The sequence below is a fragment of the Symphalangus syndactylus genome, chromosome X (genome assembly GCF_028878055.3).
Source record: "Symphalangus syndactylus isolate Jambi chromosome X, NHGRI_mSymSyn1-v2.1_pri, whole genome shotgun sequence".
Lineage (NCBI taxonomy): Eukaryota > Metazoa > Chordata > Mammalia > Primates > Hylobatidae > Symphalangus > Symphalangus syndactylus.
In genome coordinates, this window is record NC_072447.2 from 128,306,239 (window position 1) to 128,327,310 (window position 21,072).

At 36.9% G+C, this 21,072-nt stretch overlaps 1 protein-coding gene across 1 annotated transcript in view; it reads right to left on the reverse strand.

The window, feature by feature from the left end:
• The window catches only part of TENM1 (teneurin transmembrane protein 1), an 815,747-nt gene that overhangs the window by 581,885 nt on the left and 212,790 nt on the right, over positions 1-21,072 (reverse strand). Inside the window, exon 2 of the mRNA XM_055269101.2 lies at positions 2,606-2,888. Coding sequence (XP_055125076.1) covers positions 2,606-2,822 — 217 coding nt within the window. The 5' untranslated portion in view covers positions 2,823-2,888. The remainder of the gene's footprint in view (positions 1-2,605; positions 2,889-21,072) is intronic.

Sequence of the window (21,072 nt, forward strand, 5' to 3'; positions counted from 1 at the left end):
AAAAATAGGAAATATTAAAATGAATTCCTTGAAAAGAAAGATATAAAACTTTTACCAATTATGTTAAGGGATGAAAATGAGTAATATAGTTAACATCACAAATATTTAATGTATATTTAAGAGTTAGAATGAATATCTTAAATTTTGGCTCAATTTAAGGTTGTTTTTAAAATGTAAGATTCCAGTACTAGAGTACTGTAATTTTCATTTGTAATAACTGCATTTCACATGGCAATATTTAAAGAGTAGTTTTCAGTGCATGATAAGCACTTATATTTCAGTTGATAGCAACTAATTCCTTAAATGAAACAATTATAAAGCATATATTATATGCAAAATTTTATGGAAAATAAAGATCTGTCATGATCCCCATCTTTATTGAGTATACAGTCTAGGAGAATATATATAACCATAAGAAGAGGTTAAAAAGAGGCCAGGCATGGTGGCTTATGCCTGTAATCCAAGCACTTTGGGAGGCTGAGGTGGGCAGATCACATGAGGCCAGGAGTTCGAGACCAGCCTGGCCAATATGGTGAAACCTCATCTCTACTAAAAATACAAAAACATTAGCCAGGCATGGTGGCGCGTACCTGAAATCCCAGCTACTTGGGAGGCTAAGGCATGAGAATCACTTGAGCCTAGGAGGCAGAGGTTGCAGTGAGCCAAGATCATGCCACTGCATTCCAGCCTGGGCAACAGAGTAAGACTCTGTTAAAAAAAAAAAAAAAAAAAAAAGTAAAAAGAATGTATTTTCAAAGTTCACCGAGGAAGATCACCTACACAGTGAAACAGTGATGATGTTGGGGGTGATGGTGAGGCAAGGATTCAGTGGGAAAGGATGCTTGTAAGCTAGGCCTTGAAAGATGGTTGAATATGCATAAAGAGAGATAGCAGTGAATTGTATCCCAAGAAAGATGTAACAGCACAGCAAAGGGATTGAAAACGGATGAGGTGAGATCCCGGTAGACCAGTTAAGAAACAAAAAACAATCTAAGTGAGATATAATGAGAGTAATGATCATGAAAATGGAGAGGAGAAAATGGATTTGAGAGATGTAGAGATTAACTCTGCTGGATGAGGAAACTGATTAGATACAGTAAGTATGTGTGGTTGGGAGAATGGGAGCATCATTAACAGATGTAGGTGATACAAGGAAGATGCGTGGGATTAGGAGTGTTAAGATGAATGCTTCCACTTTAGATAGATTGGTTTAGAGGTGTCAGTGTATTATTCATTCGGAAATGCCGGGGAGGTTAACTGAAAATTTCGGGTTAGAGTTTAGGAAGGAGGTTAGGTCTGAAGATAAATATTTGAAGGTCACTCAAATAGATGTGATCATTGAAGCCATCTGAGCAAAAATATTTCGGGGTTCAAGCAGTAATCTTCAATCTTGAGCAGGAATCTGAATCCCCTGGGGGTTTGTTAAACCACAAATGGGTCCCACCCCCAGGGTTTCTGACTCAATATGTCTAGAGTGGGGCTGGAGAATTTACATTCTAAAAAAATTCTCAGGTTTTGCTGTTGTTGCTATCAAGTCCATACTTGGAGGACATAGAAAATTAAGTCTATTACTTTTTATCTCAGCATTAACTTATTCATAAAAAAGATAACTTGTGCCGTCTGGGCGCGGTGGCTCATGCCTATAATCCCAGCATTTTTGGAGGCTGAGGTGGGTGGATCATGAGGTCAGGAGTTTGAGACCAGCCTAACCAACATGGTGAAACCCCATCTCTACTAAAAATACAACACGTAGCTGAGTGTGGTGAGGCGCACCTGTAATCCCAGCTACTCAGGTGGCTGAGGCAGGAGAATCGCTTGAACCCAGGAGGTGGAGGTTGCAGTAAGCTGAGATTGCGTCATTGCACTCCAGACTGGGCAACAGAGTGAGACTCTGTCTCAAAACAAGACAAAACAAAACAAAACAAAAAAACAAAAACCTTGTGCCAATGTCAGTATCTTCTACGTCATTAAAATAGTGTCTAACACAGTTTATCTATCAGTTGGAACAGGAAATCGTATTTCTACTAGTTTTTTGTTAGAAACTGTCTTGTCAATCCATAATTGAGAAACTAAGGCTGCCCAAAGAATATGCTCCAAAATATGGCTATTGTAGGAAGGGTTCTAAAAAATTCTTACTTTCCTTTCCGACTCGGCTGCACAATGTTTCTACATTCTGGTGACAGACTTTCTGGAACCCTGTTTGGTGGTCTCCACTAACCTGCTAGCTTTGTCAGCAGCCAAATATTTATTTGAGACTTTTGTCCCATATAAGCAATGGCTTGAAAAGCACTTAGCTGTTTACTTTTCATCTTACTATAAATTATTTATCCTTTAGTCTATAAATGGCTATTTGTAGGATTAGACAAATTTCGAATGCTCTGATAAGAGGACTGCAGCATCTAAATTCATGCATAATCCGTAAAAAGCACATGTAACCTACAACCTCAGCTGGGTTGGCATATGCAATAGATTCTCTGAGGTATATAAGCAGTGCGAATTATTAACCAGTTAACATTAGCAAATTTATTTTTGAAACAAAGTTTATGCACACAAGCATTCTCTAATGAGAAATAATATTCGTTATAAAGATCCAATAAAAACATACCTTGAGTAGATTTTTCTACTTCTTTCCTCTTTCTACTCTGGCTATTGTAATTCATCCTCAGCTCCTGGTTATACTCGTGTAAGGTCTCCCTGGAGTTGTATGACTGTCTTGGTTTTCTTCCATCTTCACTCTCATCAGAAGAACTGGTGTAAGCTAGATCCATTTCATGCTTGACTTTTGATAGAGGCTGGTAGGGTTTGCAGTCAGTTTGCTCCATTTCTGATTAAGCAAGTTCAGTTTCATGAAAAAAGGATGAGGAATTCCTTTAATTTTGCAAGCAGTCCTGGAAGAGAAAGGGAAAAACACAAGCCTTCTTAGATTTATCTTTTTGTGAGGAAATGCATCTGGCAGATTCACAATTGGTCCTGATAATACTATCAAAGGAGAGAAGTAAAAGACAAACTAGATGACATGAAGCTAGCCGGAGGCAATAATACAACTGTGTTACATGCATACATTGTCAAGCATTAAGGATTAAGCTGGAGGTTGCAGCATCAGTAAATACTCAAAGTAAAAGAGAGACAGCCTTCAAAAATATTTGTATTGGAATTCAAATAGAGGACAACGTTGTTCTATGGTGTGTGCGTGTTTTTAATGTTAAAATCAGTGGTTAGATTAAAAAACGTTATCGGATTTGAAAGTGGTGAGGAGTACAAAGATTAACCCTGCACATCCCACATTTGAAATGAAAACTGGTAAGAGAACTACATTCAGAAATAATACATTCTTGCTTCTGGTTTAATATTACATTTAAGACGGGGGCTCTGAGGAAGGGAAGGATTCTGAGTGAGAGAGCTCATGAAATAAAGTGTCCTTGAGGGGGACTGAACTCTTTGTGCTCATATTGTGGCTTTTGAGCCTCAGGCCTGCAGAGCATTCTTAATGAGTTAGGTGGTGGTAAATTTTTGTTCTTCATAGTACTGAGAGGATGTAAACAACACTTCTGGTGAGTATACTGGTACAGGAACAGCAGGATCTAAATCGGTTTTGGAAACAGCAATTTTAAACTTCATGAGAAATCACCGAAAGAACCCCCTTTCCCCATAGAATGCTGAGCTAGGAGCCACTAAAGGTCTTAGGGCCAGTAGAGGCATTAACTGCTCTACTTAGCACAGAGAGTTTTGAGAAGATCAAGTGTCATCTCAGATGTCAAAGTCCTCTGTAAATTTAAAAGCCTGTAAAAATGTTCTTATTTTCATTCCTTACATTATTTTATCATCACCATTTCAGTCCACTGCAGCAACTTTGCAACTTGGTCTTTTCATACAATGTTTAAAAATGTAGTTAGAAACCAATTAACTTTATGATTTTATTTTGTAGTGAAATTGACTCTTTTATTTTTCTTCAGCTCTTCACCATATGTATTTTCAAAGAAATCTATAGACATCCAAATGGTGGCTCCTCGGTCATGTACACTATCTCATATTTTGGAATTTTTATTACATTTATGCCAAGCACACAGAACACAGAAATCATTCAAAAAAGACTTTTAGCTTTTCAAAGCATGATGTAGGGTGATTTTTTTTTTTATTTACTGATTTATTTATTTATTATTTATTTATTTAGAGACGGAGTCTTGCTCAGTCACCTTGGCTGGAGTTCGGTGGCGCGATCTGGGCTCACTGCAAGCTCTGCCTCCCGGGTTCACGCCATTCTCCTGCCTCAGCCTCCCAAGTAGCTAGGACTACAGGCGCCCACCACGACGCCCAGCTAATTTTTTTTGTATTTTTAGTAGAGACAGGGTTTCACCATGTTAGCCAGGATGGTCTCGATCTCCTGACCTTGTGATCCACCCGCCTCGGCCTCCCAAAGTGCTGGGATTACAGGCGTGAGCCACCGCGCCCGGCCTATGTAGGCTGATTTTTTAAAAAAGGCTTATACATTTGACTGATATATGTTTTAAATGGTTCTTCTTTTGTAGTATGAACAAAGTTTCACAAGTCAAGGTCTTCTTTTCCTAATCAAATGTTAAGGTCTTGAAGGCAGGATGTGAGTCTTAACGTCTCTTTATATCCCCCACATCGCTAAGTATTACTCTAGGCACACACGTAGTAGAAACTATTTAACTCCCGAACCTACAAACGGTCTATGGAGACACCTAGTTTGGTTTGAACTAATATGAGAGATGAGCATGCTTAAAGAGAAAGCAGCAGATATGAATATATAGATATATACATACCAATGATTCAACAACAATCTAATCTCATGCCAGTATATTGGCTTCATATACTGTCTACACACCCATAACTTCTCAGTTTATAGCTTCAGCATGGGTCTTGACCCTGAGACACAACTTTGAATATCCAACTGCCTACTCAATATCTGTACTTGGTTATCTAAAAGATAAGTCAAACATAGTATGTTCAAAAGTGAGCTCTTAATTCCTACCCCTTCCCAAACCTAATCTTTCCATAGCATTCTTTATATTGATATTAATAGATGGCCACAAGGCTCTTCTGTTTGCTCAGGCCAAAGAACTTGAAGTCATTTTTGACTCCTGTCTTTCACATCCCACTTGCAATCCATCAATAAATCCTGTTGGTCTTGCCTTTGAAACGTATCTAGAATCCAACCAGATCTCTTCAATTTCATACTACCACATCAGTTCAAGCCATCATATCCCTCCTGGATTATTGCAATTGTGTCCTAATTGGTTTGCTTCTTACACTACTGCCCTCCAAACTGCAGCCAGAATAAAACTTTAAAATTTAAGTCATATCACGTCTCTCCTTTGCTCAGAAACATGTATCCTAGTCTACCTTTGCTCATGTACCCTAGCTGCACTAACCCTCTTGCTGTTTGTGCAAACACCAGGCATATTTGTGCCTCACAGCCTTTGCAACCTCCCATAAAAAAATACCAAAAAATGGTACGTCTCATCTTTCTTCTTGTCTTTCAAAGAACTTATTACCAAATTACACACTATATATTTTACTTATTTGTTTATCGTCTGCCATCTGTCTCTGCCCACTAAAACATAAGCTCCATGAAGAGAGGCATTTTTATCTCTTCTATTCATTGCTATATCATTCCGAAAAAGCATAGTGCCTTGCATATAGTAGATACTTGGTCAATACATGCTGAATGAATAAATAAACAACTGTTGAAAACTCTCAAGAGGGGCTGGAGAGGATGTGGAAATGTATAAGCCATAGTCTCTGCCCCTGAGGAACTCATAGCTTAATATACACAATAAGTAAACAACTCTACTACAAAGCTGAATGAAGTGGCTTGTATACACAAAAGACAAAAACAGTAATGTTTGAGCACTAAAGATGAAGATATGGGAAAAGGACTGCACTTGATTCAGTTAGTTGTCACCACAACCATTGAAATTCCATTGAGCATCTATAACACCAGTTTTAATCTCTTTCTTTTTAGGTTTCCATAACATGATCTTCAGGAGATGCTATGGAAACCTAAGAAGAAAGGTGGACAGCTGTCTGACTTTGCTACAAACAGTGCAAATTGAGAACTGTACCAATAGCAGGCTTCCAGAGATGTAGTTCTGCAGCCAAGGATTAGACTTTCACCCAGAAAAAGGAAGCATCTATAAAATTCACCTAACGTCTGAACAGGTCTTTCCTTTCTACAAATGCCACAGCTTCCCCGGTCTATCCCGTATCCAGCCATGTCTTTTCTTTTCATGGAACACTGATGATTTACACAGCTTTAACCTAGCCCGAGAGCTTTCTTAAGCTATGTGCACCTATTTCAACTGCAAAGTGGGCAGCTTTACTCGAAGGTCCCTTAGGCATGGCAAGTCAGTATTTCCTCCCTCCCAAAATGTGTTCATCTTCTCAAACTTCCCCATCTCTGTTAATGGCCGCATTAGTAGTTCAAGTCAGAAACCTAGAACTTACCACTCCTCCATCCACACAAGCATCTAACTCATTGCTAGGTCGCATTGCAATCTCCAGTCTCTCTCTCCCTTTCCATCCCAGTTGCCGCTGCTTTAGCTCAGTCCCTCATCAGTTCTGCCTGAACTGTAGACGTTCCTTCCCCCATACCCTTCCTGCTCCAACCCATCCTCCACACTGCCACTAGGGTCATCATCAGAATGACCAATGTAAAGTTCTTCACTGGGTGTGAGAGCTGAACTATACAAGTAATGTATTAGTGGACTAGATACTGGAAACAACAGGGGAAAATAAATTTGACAAAGGTAGTTGCATTATTAAAAATATACAAAGACAGTCTCAAATTTCTAAGCTGCTCAAGAATATTAAATACTCAAAGTAGAGTTTAGGTAAATAAAAATGGTTGCTGAGTGGGATAAAATATATATACAGAAACTTTGAAAAACTTGCTCAGTTTTTCTGTTAATGTAAAACACCACCAAAAAATTAAATATATTAATTAAAATACAAAAATAAAATTAAAAGGTAAAAATAATTCAAACTTCATTTCAACAAATTCATTTCAACTTAAGCTTTATTAACTTCATTTCAACTTAAGCTTCAGTTGATTATGAATCTCTATGAATCTTAATGCCACTCAAACCTAACCATTTAAATTTAAAAATGAAAAATGTCTCACTTTGAATGCTGAATGTTGTGTTTTGGCAAATATGATTTATCATGTTAAAATCACCCTTATTTTTATGTATGGAAACCTAGGCATTCTCTTTTCCCTCCATAGGTTTATTTGTAATGAGAGAGAGAGAAAGAGACAGAGAAAGAGAGAGAGACTTTCCTATAGCCATTTGGAAACCCTTTCAAATTTCTAATCATAACTATACATAGCCATGAATCAGCTAGGAATGTCATATCTATTCAAGGTTATTGAGTGTCCTTGGAAGCAATCTTCCTTCAAACCACAAAAGTAGTATAAACCAAGAGAAAATAATCCTTTCCTGCTCCTTGACACTCAACAATAACTTTTTGTCCTAAAACTCGTGTCAGTGGACCCAGGTGACAAGGAAAACTTTCCGGGTCTCTCTAAGCATGTGATACGGAGGTGCACACAATTCTGTGTGCCTAGAGTTGTGAAATCATAACTGTGATATTTGTCAAAGGCTTTAGAAACAGAGTTTGAATTCACTAATCGCTCATTTTTTTTCAAAATAAAAAAGCAGAAAACATTAAGAAAAAGATTAATATTTTAAATCCACCAATGGTTGAAAGCATAATAATTCTGAAAGAATGTTGTTCCAAATACTCTATGGTAAAGGATAGGTTCACATGTGCTTAATTGACTTTTTCATTCAGTGCCCATCATGGCATCCTGGGGGGTCCAATGTCAAGTAAATGTTATTTAGACATGATGATGAAACTGTCAACTTACAGAAAAACCAAATATACATATAATGCTATTCACATCCAAATAATATCATTTTTGTATTATTTTGATAATGATAAACTCCAAGACAAAGCAAATGTGTATGGAAAACACATGCTGCTATGGAACAGAGTGCAAAACAAAGAAGTCAATCATTGTTTCTACTGCAGAAGATGCCTTCAGATAGTCCACGAAGTATGAATTCAAATGTCAACACCGGTGGCTTGCTCTTGTGCTTTAAACTCTCCACTTGCTAACAAGACAACCTCTAAGTGACTTTAGAAGAGAGCCATGGAGACTTACGTTCATTTATTTAGTCACTGTAAGGTTAGGGAGAGACAACTTAGTATGTGGAAATCATTGACCTTCCTTCAAGTGACAGAATTATCACAATAAAAGTAACAGCAGCAGCAGCTGCAGCAGCTAACTCATAAAGCAGTTATCAGGTACCAGGTGCTATATTAGTGCGTTTCCCACATTAACTCATTTAATTCTTATAGCACCCTGTGAGGTAGGTACTGTTTTTAATCCCCATTTTGCAGAAAAAGAAAACCAAGGAACAGAGAAGTTACTTGCCAAGATCACACATGTAGTAAACGGCAGGACTGAGATTTCAATTCCTACAGTCTGTCTCCAATGGCCCCACTCTTAACCACTCGTCTATATTGCTCTTCAGAACATGTGGCAGAATGATCTTAGGAAAATCACCTCCCGTTTCTCAGGGCATTCTTTTTCTAAATGTAAAATAAGGAGATTGGATTATCTCAAAGAACTCTTCCAACTCTAAAATTCTACAATTGTATATGAAATATGAAGGGAAGTTTAGATTGATTTGCAAAAAATAAAATGATGAGTATAAAGCCCATGTTTACATTATTTATCATTCCTTCTCCTCTTCCCTTTCTTCCTTTCTCCTCCTCTCCCTATCCCTAGCCTTCTCACACACACTCCAATCTACTGTAGCATAGCTGAACTAAAATATTGTTTTGAATCCGTGGACCTGAGTATACATTTATATCTATGCACTGGGGATAACCTTTCCTCCACTATCCTTTTATTTTCTTTCAATTTCTCATTCTTAATCACATACACTGCCCTCTCAAAATGGGAACCTGGTCCTGGTTTACCCTCAGAAAATACAGTCTGGTCCTACTCATAGCAGCTGCTTATAGTTTGGAACTTCCACCAAATAGTCTCACTCCACCTCAGAAAAATAAATTAAAGGGTACATAGAACATTGCCTAAGGATACCAGGCCTTCATAGCACAACAGATAGAGGAAATGAGGCCACACAGTGCCTGGGGAATAGCTAGCAAAGGGGGATAGTACTCTTTGGAATTATTACAATAATTTTTCCTCAATAAGGGCCTATTATATTAATGCAGATTGACTGATTCAGAAAACACTGGCTTTAGGAAGCTCTTAAAAGAAAGGCGAAATTCTGACCGATTCTCCTCTTTGATTTTCTAAGGAAGCACTTAAGAAGTGAACTGCTGTGGGTGTGAGAAAATAAAAGCTATAAAAGTATAAACAACAGGTGCTGGAGAGGATGTGGAGAAATAGGAACACTTTTACACTGTTGGTGGGACTGTAAACTAGTTCAACCATTGTGGAAGTCAGTGTGGTGATTCCTCAAGGATCTAGCACTAGAAATACCATTTGACACAGCCATCCCATTACTGGGTATATACCCAAAGGATTATAAATCATGCTGCTATAAAGACACATGCACACGTATGTTCATGGCGGCACTATTCACAATGGCAAAGACTTGGAACCAACCCAAATGTCCAACAATGATAGACTGGATTAAGAAAATGTGGCACATATACACCATGGAATACTATGCAGCCATAAAAAATGATGAGTTCATGTCCTTTGTAGGGACATGAATGAAGCTGGAAACCATCATTCTCAGTAAACTATCACAAGGACAAAAAACCAAACACCGCATGTTCTCACTCATAGGTGGGAACTGAACAATGAGAACACTTGGACACAGGAAGGGGAACATCACACACTGGGGCCTGTCATGCGGTGGGAGGAGGGGGAAGGGATAGCATTAGGAGATATACCTAATGTAAATGACGAGTTAATGGGTGCAGCACACCAACATGGCACATGGATACATATGTAGCAAACCTGCACATTGTGCACATGTACCCTAGAACTTAAAGTATAATAATAATAAAAAATGTACATAATCACCTAATCTCCCCCATAATCCTACCAGCCTGTAAGAGTGACTACTGTCATTCTGGTCCATTTCCCTTCAGTCATAATATGCACACAAGTTTCTTCATGTTGCTTCCTCCGCTCTAGATGATTTTTTGCATGCTTCTACACAGTATCTGTAACAATCATTTTTAGTGGCTGGGTAGAGTGAACGCACAATAATTTACATGTGCATTCCCCAATTGTTGGATATTTACACTCCTCCCTCACCATTTACAAGTATTACAACTGAAGCCATATAAAGATACCATGAACATCTTCAATTTTTTTTTATTATTTCCTTACAGTAAATTCCAAGAAGTTGAATTAATGAGCCAAAAGCTTTGAAAATTTTTGTGGATTCAGGGGATTGTAATGATTTACACTGCCATTAGCAATGTGTGGGAACACTCTCTTCTTTCATTGTACCCTTGTCAACTTTGGGTATTATTTTTAATGTCTATTTAAGTAAATTAATTGTGCTTTTAGTTTGAATTTCCTTATTAGTGAGGCTGAATACTTTTTCTATACGAGTTTGCTAGTTATATTTCCTTGCTTATTAACTGTCTATTTATGGGGCTTTTGCACATTTACCTACTGAGAACCTGAGTTTTAAAAAAATTAAATCGGGCTAGGCGTGGTGGCTCACGCCTGTAATCCCAGCACTTTGAGAGGCCTAGGCGGGCAGAGCATGAGGTCAGGAGTATGAGAACAGCCTGGCCAACATGGTGAAACCCCGTCTCTACTAAAAATACAAAAATTAGCCAGGTGTCTTGGTGGGCTCCTGTAATCCCAGCTACTCGGGATGCTGAGGCAGGAGAATTGCTTGAACCCAGGAGGCACAGGTTGCAGTGAGATGAGATCATGCCACTGCACTTCAGCCTAGGTGATAGAGCAAGACTCTGTCTCGAAAAAAAAAAAAATTAAATCATATTGATGCCATAAAACAAGTATATTAACCTTTTATCCATAGTATTTGTCGAAACTATCTTTCACAGTCTGTTGTTTGCCATTTTCATTTTTGTTCTTTTTGTTGGTGAATGTTACTCTAAAAGGAAAACATGGTCACCAACTGGACAAAAACAAGCTGCTTTAGAAAAATATGACAAAACTTTGTAAAACCAAGAGTTTTTCCAAAAACAATTTGTTAGTCTAATTATTCAGTGGCTGCTTGATTGACTCCATTTAGTTAGTCAGAAAATGAATTATAGTTTGATTGAATTCTAACACTGAAAAAGAGTACATCAGTTTGTGTGTGATGACAGCTTACATAAGCATATAAAGCTTAAAGGACTAGTCTGATTTTGTCATGGAATTGGTCAGTTCTTTTGGTTTCACATGGATACAGCCATAACATTTTAGTAAATAAAAAGAGAAGTAAATCACCGCTTTTTAGGAGATAGGCTGAGAATTTTATGTACTGAATATGGGACTTCTTCTCCAGAAAATGATGGCTTTCAAAGTAGACTGCTTGCGTGGTACATAGATATTCTATTATGTCAAAGAGATAACCCTCAAGAGTTGAACTGAAATTGTTTACTGCTATCTTAGTTTGTTTTGTGCCGTCTTAGTTTGTTTTGTGTTGATATAACAGAATACCTGAGACGGGCTAATGTATAAAGAAAAGAGATTTATTTCTTACAGTTCTGGACACTGGAAAGTCCAGGTCAAGGGGACACAACTAGTTAGGGCTTTCTTGCTGTGTCAATTCATGATAGAAGGTAGGAAAGCAAGAAAGCCATCTTGAGTTAATTTTTGTATAAGGTGTAAGGAAGGGGTCCAGTTTTAGTTTTCTGCCTATGGCTAGCCAGTTTTCCCAACACCATTTATTAAATAGGGAATCCTTTCCCCACTGCTTGTTTTTGTCAGGTTTGTCAAAGATCAGATGGTTGTAGATGTGAAGCATTATATCTGAGGTCTCTGTTCTGTTCCATTGGTCTATATATTTGTTTTGGTACCAGTACCATGCTGTTTTGGATACTGTAGCCTTGTAGTATAGTTTGAAGTCAGGTAGCATGATGCCTCCAGTTTTGTCTTTTTGCTTAGGATTGTCTTGGCTATACGGGATCTTTTTTGGTTCCATAAGAAATTTAAAGTAGTTTTTTCTAATTCTGTGAAGAAAGTCAATGGTAGCTTGATGGGGATAGCACTGAACCTCTAAATTACTTTGAGCAGTATGGCCATTTCCATGATATTGATCCTTCGTATCCATGAGCATGGAATGTTTTTCCATTTGTTTGTGTCCTCTCTTATTTCCTGGAGCAGTGGTTTGTAATTCTCCTTGAAGAGGTCCTTCACATCCCTTGTAAGTTGTATTCCTAGGTATTTTATTCTCTTTGTAGCAATTGTGAATGGGAGTTCACTCATGATTTGGCTCTCTATTATTGGCATATAGGAATGCTTGTGATTTTTGCACATTGATTTTGTATCCTGAGACTTTGCTGAAGTTGCTTATCATAAAAAAGGATGAGTTCATGTCCTTTGCAGGGACATGGATGAAGCTGGAAACCATCATTCTCAGCAAACTAACACAGGAACAGATAACCAAACACCACATGTTCTCACTCATAAGTGGGAATTGAACAATGAGAACACGTGGACACGGGGAGGGGAACATCACACACCGGGGCCTGTCGGGGGAGTGGGAGACTAGGGGAGGGAAATACCTGATGTAGATGATGAGTTGATGGGTACAGCAAACCACCATGGCACATGTATACCTATGTAACAAACCTGCACGTTCTGCACATGTATCCCACAACTTAAAGTATAATACTACCGCTACTACTACTAATAATAATAAAGCAAGAAAGCAAGAAGGCGTCAAAGTTGCTTTTACAACAGACCCACTCTCTTGATAATGAACCCACACTCATCATAATGGCATTAATCCATTGATGGCAGCAGAGCCCTCATTTCCTATTCATCTGTTAAAGTTCCCACCTCTCAACGCTGTTACTTTGGACATTAAAAAAAAAAAAAAAAAAGTTTCCAACACATAAACTTTGGAGGACACATTCAAACCATAACAATGGCATTAGTTTACATGTATTTGTTTAATCTACTTGTTCTATTCACATTTTAAACATATTATAACGGAATAATAAAAGGTCCATCCTGCAAAAATATCCCTTCAAAACTGATTTGACTCAATTGCAAAAACACCTGCAGTCCATATCCTCAAGGTGCTTTGGCAGGCTCTTTAGGACACTTCAAAAGAGAAAAATGGAAGTTGCTTAATTCTACAATTAAATAGCGATGATCTCACATCTCTTTTTGTAGATTCTTGATTTTTCTGAATGGATGTGTCTTTATTTTTCTCATTATTTTTGTTAAAGCCTCAAAACTTTTCATGGACACCAATGTTGGATCACATGAGACAAGTGGAGAGGTAAAGAATTAGTGAATGGAAAAGTTGGTGGTGCCACTGATTTCCACAAAGAAACTCTAACACAAATTATTTTGGAGGCTTACTCTCATTTAGTATTTACCATTGCTGCTTAGGGAATCTTGACTCCACATCTACCCCATAGATACCACACACACACACATCTGAACAAAATTCTCAGGGACTGACACTATATATATATAAATTTTGAAGATTTATTGAGTATTTCACATGATCCCATTAGATAAATGGCAACAGCTTAGTGCCTCCCAAAATGAGGGCCCAGGAACTCTGGTTCATATCTCAAATTCATTGGAGCAGAAATTTTTTGTAACTGTTTAAATACCTAGCATATTTCTATCCCTTAGTAATTTGCAAATAATATACAATTCTGAGTTGCAGTAATATCTATCTCCATCATATCCTTTCTTTTGGAACTCCAGCACCTTCTAAAGTAATTTCGAATTATCTTTTTCTTATTACTTCTCAATATCCTTTGTGGTGGATTATGCAGATCACCTAAACACTTCATATAGGAAACAATCTTCAAGGAAATGGAAGGTAACTCGATGTATAAAAGCTTTTTCACTCTTTAGAGAAGAATAATAGCTGCTTATTTCCACAAATAAACAATCATATTCAATTCATTTTTCTACAATGAAATCCATTGGGGTTTTATAAATTTTATAGTAATTTTAGCATTAAAGTACTTATACAAAATGTAATATCAAATTTAATACAGTATCTTGAAAAGTAATAGGCTTTAAATATGGTATTATACAACCAAAGATATAACTTTCTTCTAGAGTTTCCAAATAGCAAGTATTAATCATAGCTTTCTACTGCCATTCATCTTCAGCATTAGCTTAGTGAAATCAACACTGTATCTGTAACCTCCTCAAGTTTCATGTATAACAACTGGAAGCAGTAGCATTTCTGCTGCTTACTACTGGAGACTCATTTTCAATTATGCTAAAGATTAGACTGAAAAGGAGCTAATCAAATTAATAAAACATATTCAACAAAGATACACACCCTTTAGTGACTTAATTGCAGAGGTGGATACAGAGGTTAACAATGATTGTCGGGACTTGTACCAAATATTTTGCTGCGGTGGGCAAATGATAACTATGCCAAAGGCAGCAGACTGTATTAGAAAGATCTGTATATAAGCGTTCTAAAAGGAAGCTCTAGACCCAACTTTATGACAAAATAGCATTCCTTTATTTCATATCTATAAAGTGGGGAAATACCTAATATCATTATTTCTATGAATCTCACAGGGTTGTCATGGCTAGCACATGAGAATAATTAGACTGGAAGTTTTAAAAAATACAAGTACCAGAGGAAAGCTTCTGGTATAGGTTAAAGTTGTCAGCTTTCTTAAATACTACAAATATTAATTATTAATATTATTTAATACTATACTTAGTTAATATTAATTATAACTAATCATCATTTTTATCAAAATTAAAAGAACTAGAAAGATACAGGTACTCTTTTAAGCAACTTTCATCCATAATCACATTTAATCCTCAAAAATGTTATAATGAGATATGTTTCCTCATTTTACAGATGAGGAAACAGAAGCACAGAGAGGTTAATTAATTTCACCAAGATCACACAGCTAGTGGAGATAGAACTCAAATCCAAAAGGTCTGGCTCCAGAGCCTGTACTCTTAATTTCTTTGCTATGTGGCAGTCACAGAATCTCTGAAATAAGGTTCAAAGGAAGCTGCAGGAATCAGTGTAGGAAACTCAGGTAAGACTTTCAGGTGCAGTTTGGAAAGAGACTAAGAAGACTTTAGATCCTACAGAGCATCTGAAAAAGTATTTGGCCTTGCTTATGTAACAAAGAAAACAAGCTTCTTGGATAAGAATGGCATAAGGAGACTCAGAAAAAAGGGAATCTATATTCAGTTTCATTCATAGCATCCTAAGATCCTAAGATGCTATGAATGAAACCAGAAAAACTATAAAGACATGGCTGCTCTGCAAGGTTATTAGGTGTTAGTCTATAAAACAATTCCCCCCCCACCTACCCTATTTCTCACTTACTGTATAACCAGATGAAAGAGGACTAGAATTGACTTGATGTTGTTGGGTCAATTTGTAATCAGTTTGATACAGATCTCCGCACCATTCCAGGCCACAAGCAGGAAATTTGCTGACTTCCTCAGCCTCCCTACCAGTGAATGTTCAGGAAGAACATAGCACAAATAGAACTGTAATTTTCCCCTTTGTGATTCCCTCTTCTAATATCCATATTTTCATATTCACCTACATGGCGTAGTACAATGTAATTGCAAATGGGTTGCTACCATAGAGAGTAGGGTTGGCATAATGTAGCAGAAAGGGCATTGAACTTGGAGTCAGGAGGTCTGAGCTTGGGCCCATGGTGTCACGTACTGTATGACACTGGATAAATCAGTTAACTTCCTTTCCTTTTTCATACTAAAGATTAAATGCCCTTTCTCCCTCAGAGTGCTGGCAGATGACTCAAATAAAAGAATACACATGAAAAAGCCATGTAAACCTTAAGGCATTTTATACAGTGATGATTACTAATACCTTTTGTGATTGTAAATGTATCAAAACTAGGCTGTCTGTTGTTTTGAGAAAATATCATTCAGGGAGTCAACGTTTATGCCAGATGCTGTGGGCCACACCAGAATAACTAAGTGCTAGATCAAATTATTGAACTTGTTGCTTTGTTTTTGTTGTTGATTTGTTTACTATTTCTTTTTCTAAATAGCATTATTGAGTTTAATTTTCATAAATACAATTCACCCATTTTAAGTGTAAAATTCAATGATTTGGGTTTCATCTACAGAGTTGTGAAACCGTTACCACCATCCATATTTAAAACATTTCCATCACCCTAAAAATAATCCCCAAATCTAGGAAGCAGTCATTCCCAATATCCCTTCTTTCCCAACCCCTGGCGACCACTAATCTACTTTCTGTCTCTATGAATCTGCCTGTTATGGACATTTTCTGTAAATTAAATTAAATCATACAATATATGGTCTCTTCCACTTGGCTTCTTTCACAATGCTCTTGAGGTTTATCCATATTGTAGTGTGTATCAGTATTTCATGTCCTTTCAAATTTCTGAATATATTCCTTTTTACATGTTGTGTTATTCTGCCCCTTTCTCTGTCACCTTCTGGGACTCACATTATGCATGTGTTAATATGCTTGATGTTGTCCCACACATCTTTGAGGCTCTGTTTATTGTGTGTGTGTGTGTGTGTGTGTGTGTGTGTGTGTGTGTGTGTGTGTGTGTGTGTGACAGAGAGAGGGAGAGATCTTTTTCCTCTCTGTTTTTCAGATTGGATAATATGTATAGATCAATCTTCAATTAGCTGATTGTTTCTTTTGCCATATTCAATCTGCTTTTGAGTCTCTCTAGTGAATTTTTCATTTAAATTATGATACTTTTGAATCCTAGAATTTCCAGTTAGTTCTTTTCATAATTTCTACTTCTTTCTTGAAAATCAATAATTTGGTCATTTTTGTCATACTTTCCATTAAGCCTTTATTGATGGTTTTACTAGTCTGAACATATGTATAATAGTTGCTTTGAAGACTTGTCTGCTAATTGCAAAAGCTGGAGACACTCAGAGACAGTTTATATTGACTTTTTTGTTGTTGTTTTACTGAGGATGAGTTACACTCTTCTATTTATCTGCATATATCATAGTGTTTTTTAATGTTGAAAACTGGACATTTTAGATAATATAGTATAGCAGCTCTGGATTCTGACTTTTTCTCCCTGAAGGTTATTGTTAGATTTTGTCCGTTTGTTTCTTTATTTAGTCACTTGCCCGGGTTATATCTGTGAAATATGTCACTCTATGGTATGTAGCTGCTGATTTCCTTTGTCAATTTTTCTGTTATATTCTTTTTAAGTCTGGTTTCCTACAGGTCACTCCTGTGTCCTTGTAGCATTGTGGCTGGTCAATGATTGCGCAGAGGTTGTGCTCACCCATCTTGAGCAGATATGTGTTCTATTCTCTGACAATGGATCTGTGTGTGGGAATGAGAGCTCACTCAATGTTGATGCCATTTTCATATTTGCCCTGCAGCTTTTATTATCCACAAGGCTTTTCATTTCTCCACTGTGTTGACTAGCAGTGTGTGGCTGGCTTAAGCCCTCTCAGGTAGTTCTCCATTGTCTGCTGCACATAAGCTCAGCCTCAGTCAGAAACATGCTTTTCCCAGTCACAACCACAACCTCAGGTTAGCAGAACTGTTAGCCTTCCCCACCAGCCCAACTTTGAGATTGTAACATCTACCAACAATGGCACTGGGTGTGGGCATCATTCACCTCTTCACAAGTGAACCATTATCCACCACGCCAATGCAGCTACAATTCTTACAGCCTGCCCCACCACAGCAGAACCTTGGCATTGGCCAAGCTCAGAGTTGAAGGTGGGGATCATGAGCAGTCCCAGGCCTAATCATCATAGATTCCCACTTTTATTACCCACAGTCCAATAGTTTATTCAAATACAAATGCTTCTTGGATTGTTGTAGGCCTTTGGTTGATTTCCGGGTACTTAAGTGTTGTTTTTGTCAATTTGTTGAGCTTCATAATTGTTTTGGGGAAGGTCATTGTAGATTATCTCATTAGACTACAGCCAGAAGTTCTGCCCAAATAACTGATGTTTTAATGGCAGAATTTTATAGAAGTGCTATATATTGGGGATTTTTTTGCTTAAGATTTCAAAGACTTACTAAAAAAAATGCAAAATGTTTCATTAATAATTTTATTTTGATTATATATTGTTATAATATTTTGAATATTCTGCGTTAAGTAAAATATATTTTTAAAATTAATTTCATGTGACTTCTAGAAAATTTTAAATTACATATATGTCTTAGATTATATTTCCATTAGGCAGCAGTAAACTAGGTCTCATAGCCAGCTTATAGGAAGTACTGGAGATGGAGAAACATATCAAATAATGCAATGGGGGTACAAATAGCAAAATACAGAATGTGAGTAAATCCATAGGAAAAAATGGCCTAGTTTTTTAACAAATAAATTGAAAAGAAAAAATAAAAGAAGGAAGGGAAATATGAGGATTATAAAAGAGATTTAAGAGACATACTAACAAATTGTAATGTGTGCATCTTGTTTGGATTTTCATTTCAACAAAGAAATGAAAATACTGTACACATATTTATGAGATCATTTGGGGAAATGGGAATGTACAGGATATCTAAAGATATTAAAGATTTATTGTTCATTTTTAATGTGCAATATGGTATTGTAGTTAGGTTAAAGAAGAGTTTTTATACCTTGTAATCACATACTAAAGTTTTATGGATGAAATTATATCTTGGATTTACTTCAAAAATTCATGGAAGAGGCTGGGCTTGGTGGCTCACACCTATAATCCTAGCATTTTGGGATGCCAAGATGGAAGGATCGCTTGAAGCCAGGAGTTTGAGACCAGCCTGGCCAAGATAGCAAGACCCCATCTTTAATTTTAAAAAAGTCATGGAGGAAAGAAAGGGAGTTGAGTGGCTTGTAGGTGCAGCAATATGGTTTATGAGTTGAAAATCATCAAAGTAATATGATCGCTAAGTGCTGGGTTCATCTAATTGTGTGCTTTACTTTGGTATACAGATGCTCTTTAACATACAATGGGGTTAACTCACAATAAACCCATCATCATCTGTCAAAAATACCCTAAGTCGAAAATACATTTAATACCCTGATAAACCCATTGTAAAGCTGAAAAACATAAGTTTAAATGTCATAAGTCAAAGGCTATTTGTATAGTTAAAATTATAGAAAATAAAAAGTTAAAATAGTTTTGGATAGTATCTGATGATGTAGGAAAACACTAGAAAACAATTTTAAATAAAAAATACGATAAATTTAATAACGAAATTATGTATTTAATAATGAAACTAAATTTAAAAATGAAAAAATGTTAATACTAGTTTCATAGGAAGAAGGGTTTAACTTTCTATTGAATTCTCTACAATAAACTTTAAAAAATTTGTGATCAGAAAAATAGAAAAATCCCTCACACACAGGGTTTATTGCCAATCATTTGAAAAAAAAATACTGAAGAGAAATGCACCAAAATATTTAAATAGCAATAATCTTTGTGTTGGGTGATTATGAATGATTTTTATGTTCTTTACATTTTTCCTATTCTCCACATTGAAGATGTAATTTTTTTAAACATAAAATAGCAATTATAAAAGTTTTGGATGGAAAATTTGAAATTTGTACTTTCCTCTCTGTTCTTCCTATCCATGTTCATATAGATGTGTGGTATTCAGCCATTCATTAGAAAGTATATATTAATAGTACCTTGCACTTTGCAAAGCACTTTAGACTTTTTCTGATATTTAACTTCACACACAATATTATAATTTATATGCCTGATACCCCGCTGACATAACAGATCAGAAAAATATTATTACTCTGGCTTTCAGATGAGAAAACAGAGGCTCAGATATTTGCCAAAGGTCACAAAGCAAGGCAATAGCAGACCTTGGGCAAAAACCCCGGTTTTATTACTCTTATTCTGGCACTCTATTCACTATATCATGTTGCCTCCCATAAAGAGTATCAAACTCTAGATACTACTCATTTATCGAATAACTAACTTAAGCCCAACTGAATTCAAGTTACTTACATCAATTAAATGTACTATCCATTTTACTTAACCGCACCCGAGAGCCATGTGCAGGAAAGAGGCACTCAGATGAAATAACAGGGAGGAAGCAGTAGAATTTTGTGACATATGGCATGCTTGTTGGTGGAATCAAAGGTATGTTTCATGCCAGCTTTTTGTCTGCAAAGTGTCTTTCATTCCACTAAGAGGTATACCCCATGCCAGGAAATGCACAACCTCCTAGCCCTTTCTTTTGAAACCTAAACCCATGAGAGCGTGGACTTGGCATGACTTAATGGAACACTGAATGCAATATGTTTGACCCATTTGTGGGTACAAACTCTCCAGATTATCTACTGTGAAGAAGGACTCTAGGTTGTCATCTAGATTCCCTATCAGCCCAGGGAAAGTGGAGATGCCATCGAGTCTTAGGTTATCCCTGGTTGGAGAATATGGTTTTATAATTTCAGAGAATGAAAATAACCTCTGGGAAAGAAAATAAAAGCAAAAACAGGAAGCAACTAAGTGAACTAAAAATGTACAACAAAAGCAACTAAGTTCTCCTATGCAGAATAATATCTTTGCACTTTTTACCCTAGGGGGTTGTAAACCAACCCCTCCAGCTGACCCTAGTTTAGCCCAAAAGATCTAATCTTTGCAAGAGTGTCTACCTCTTATCCAGCAGGGAAGGGAGATGCCAGAGAGCAGGGCACCATGGGGTATTTGAAGAAGACATCTCTGTAGATTTTTAATGATATAAAATTTACTTTGCTGCTACAAGAACCTTTGCTACCAGCTCAATAGACACTTCTCAGGAAAAATACTAACTTAGAATGAAAACCTCATATTTAAGTGAGGGATGCACTTTGTGAGAGACATGGATGGGCCTTTTATTTTAGAAATATCACTATCATTTCAGATGGCTTGGTCTTCCAGTT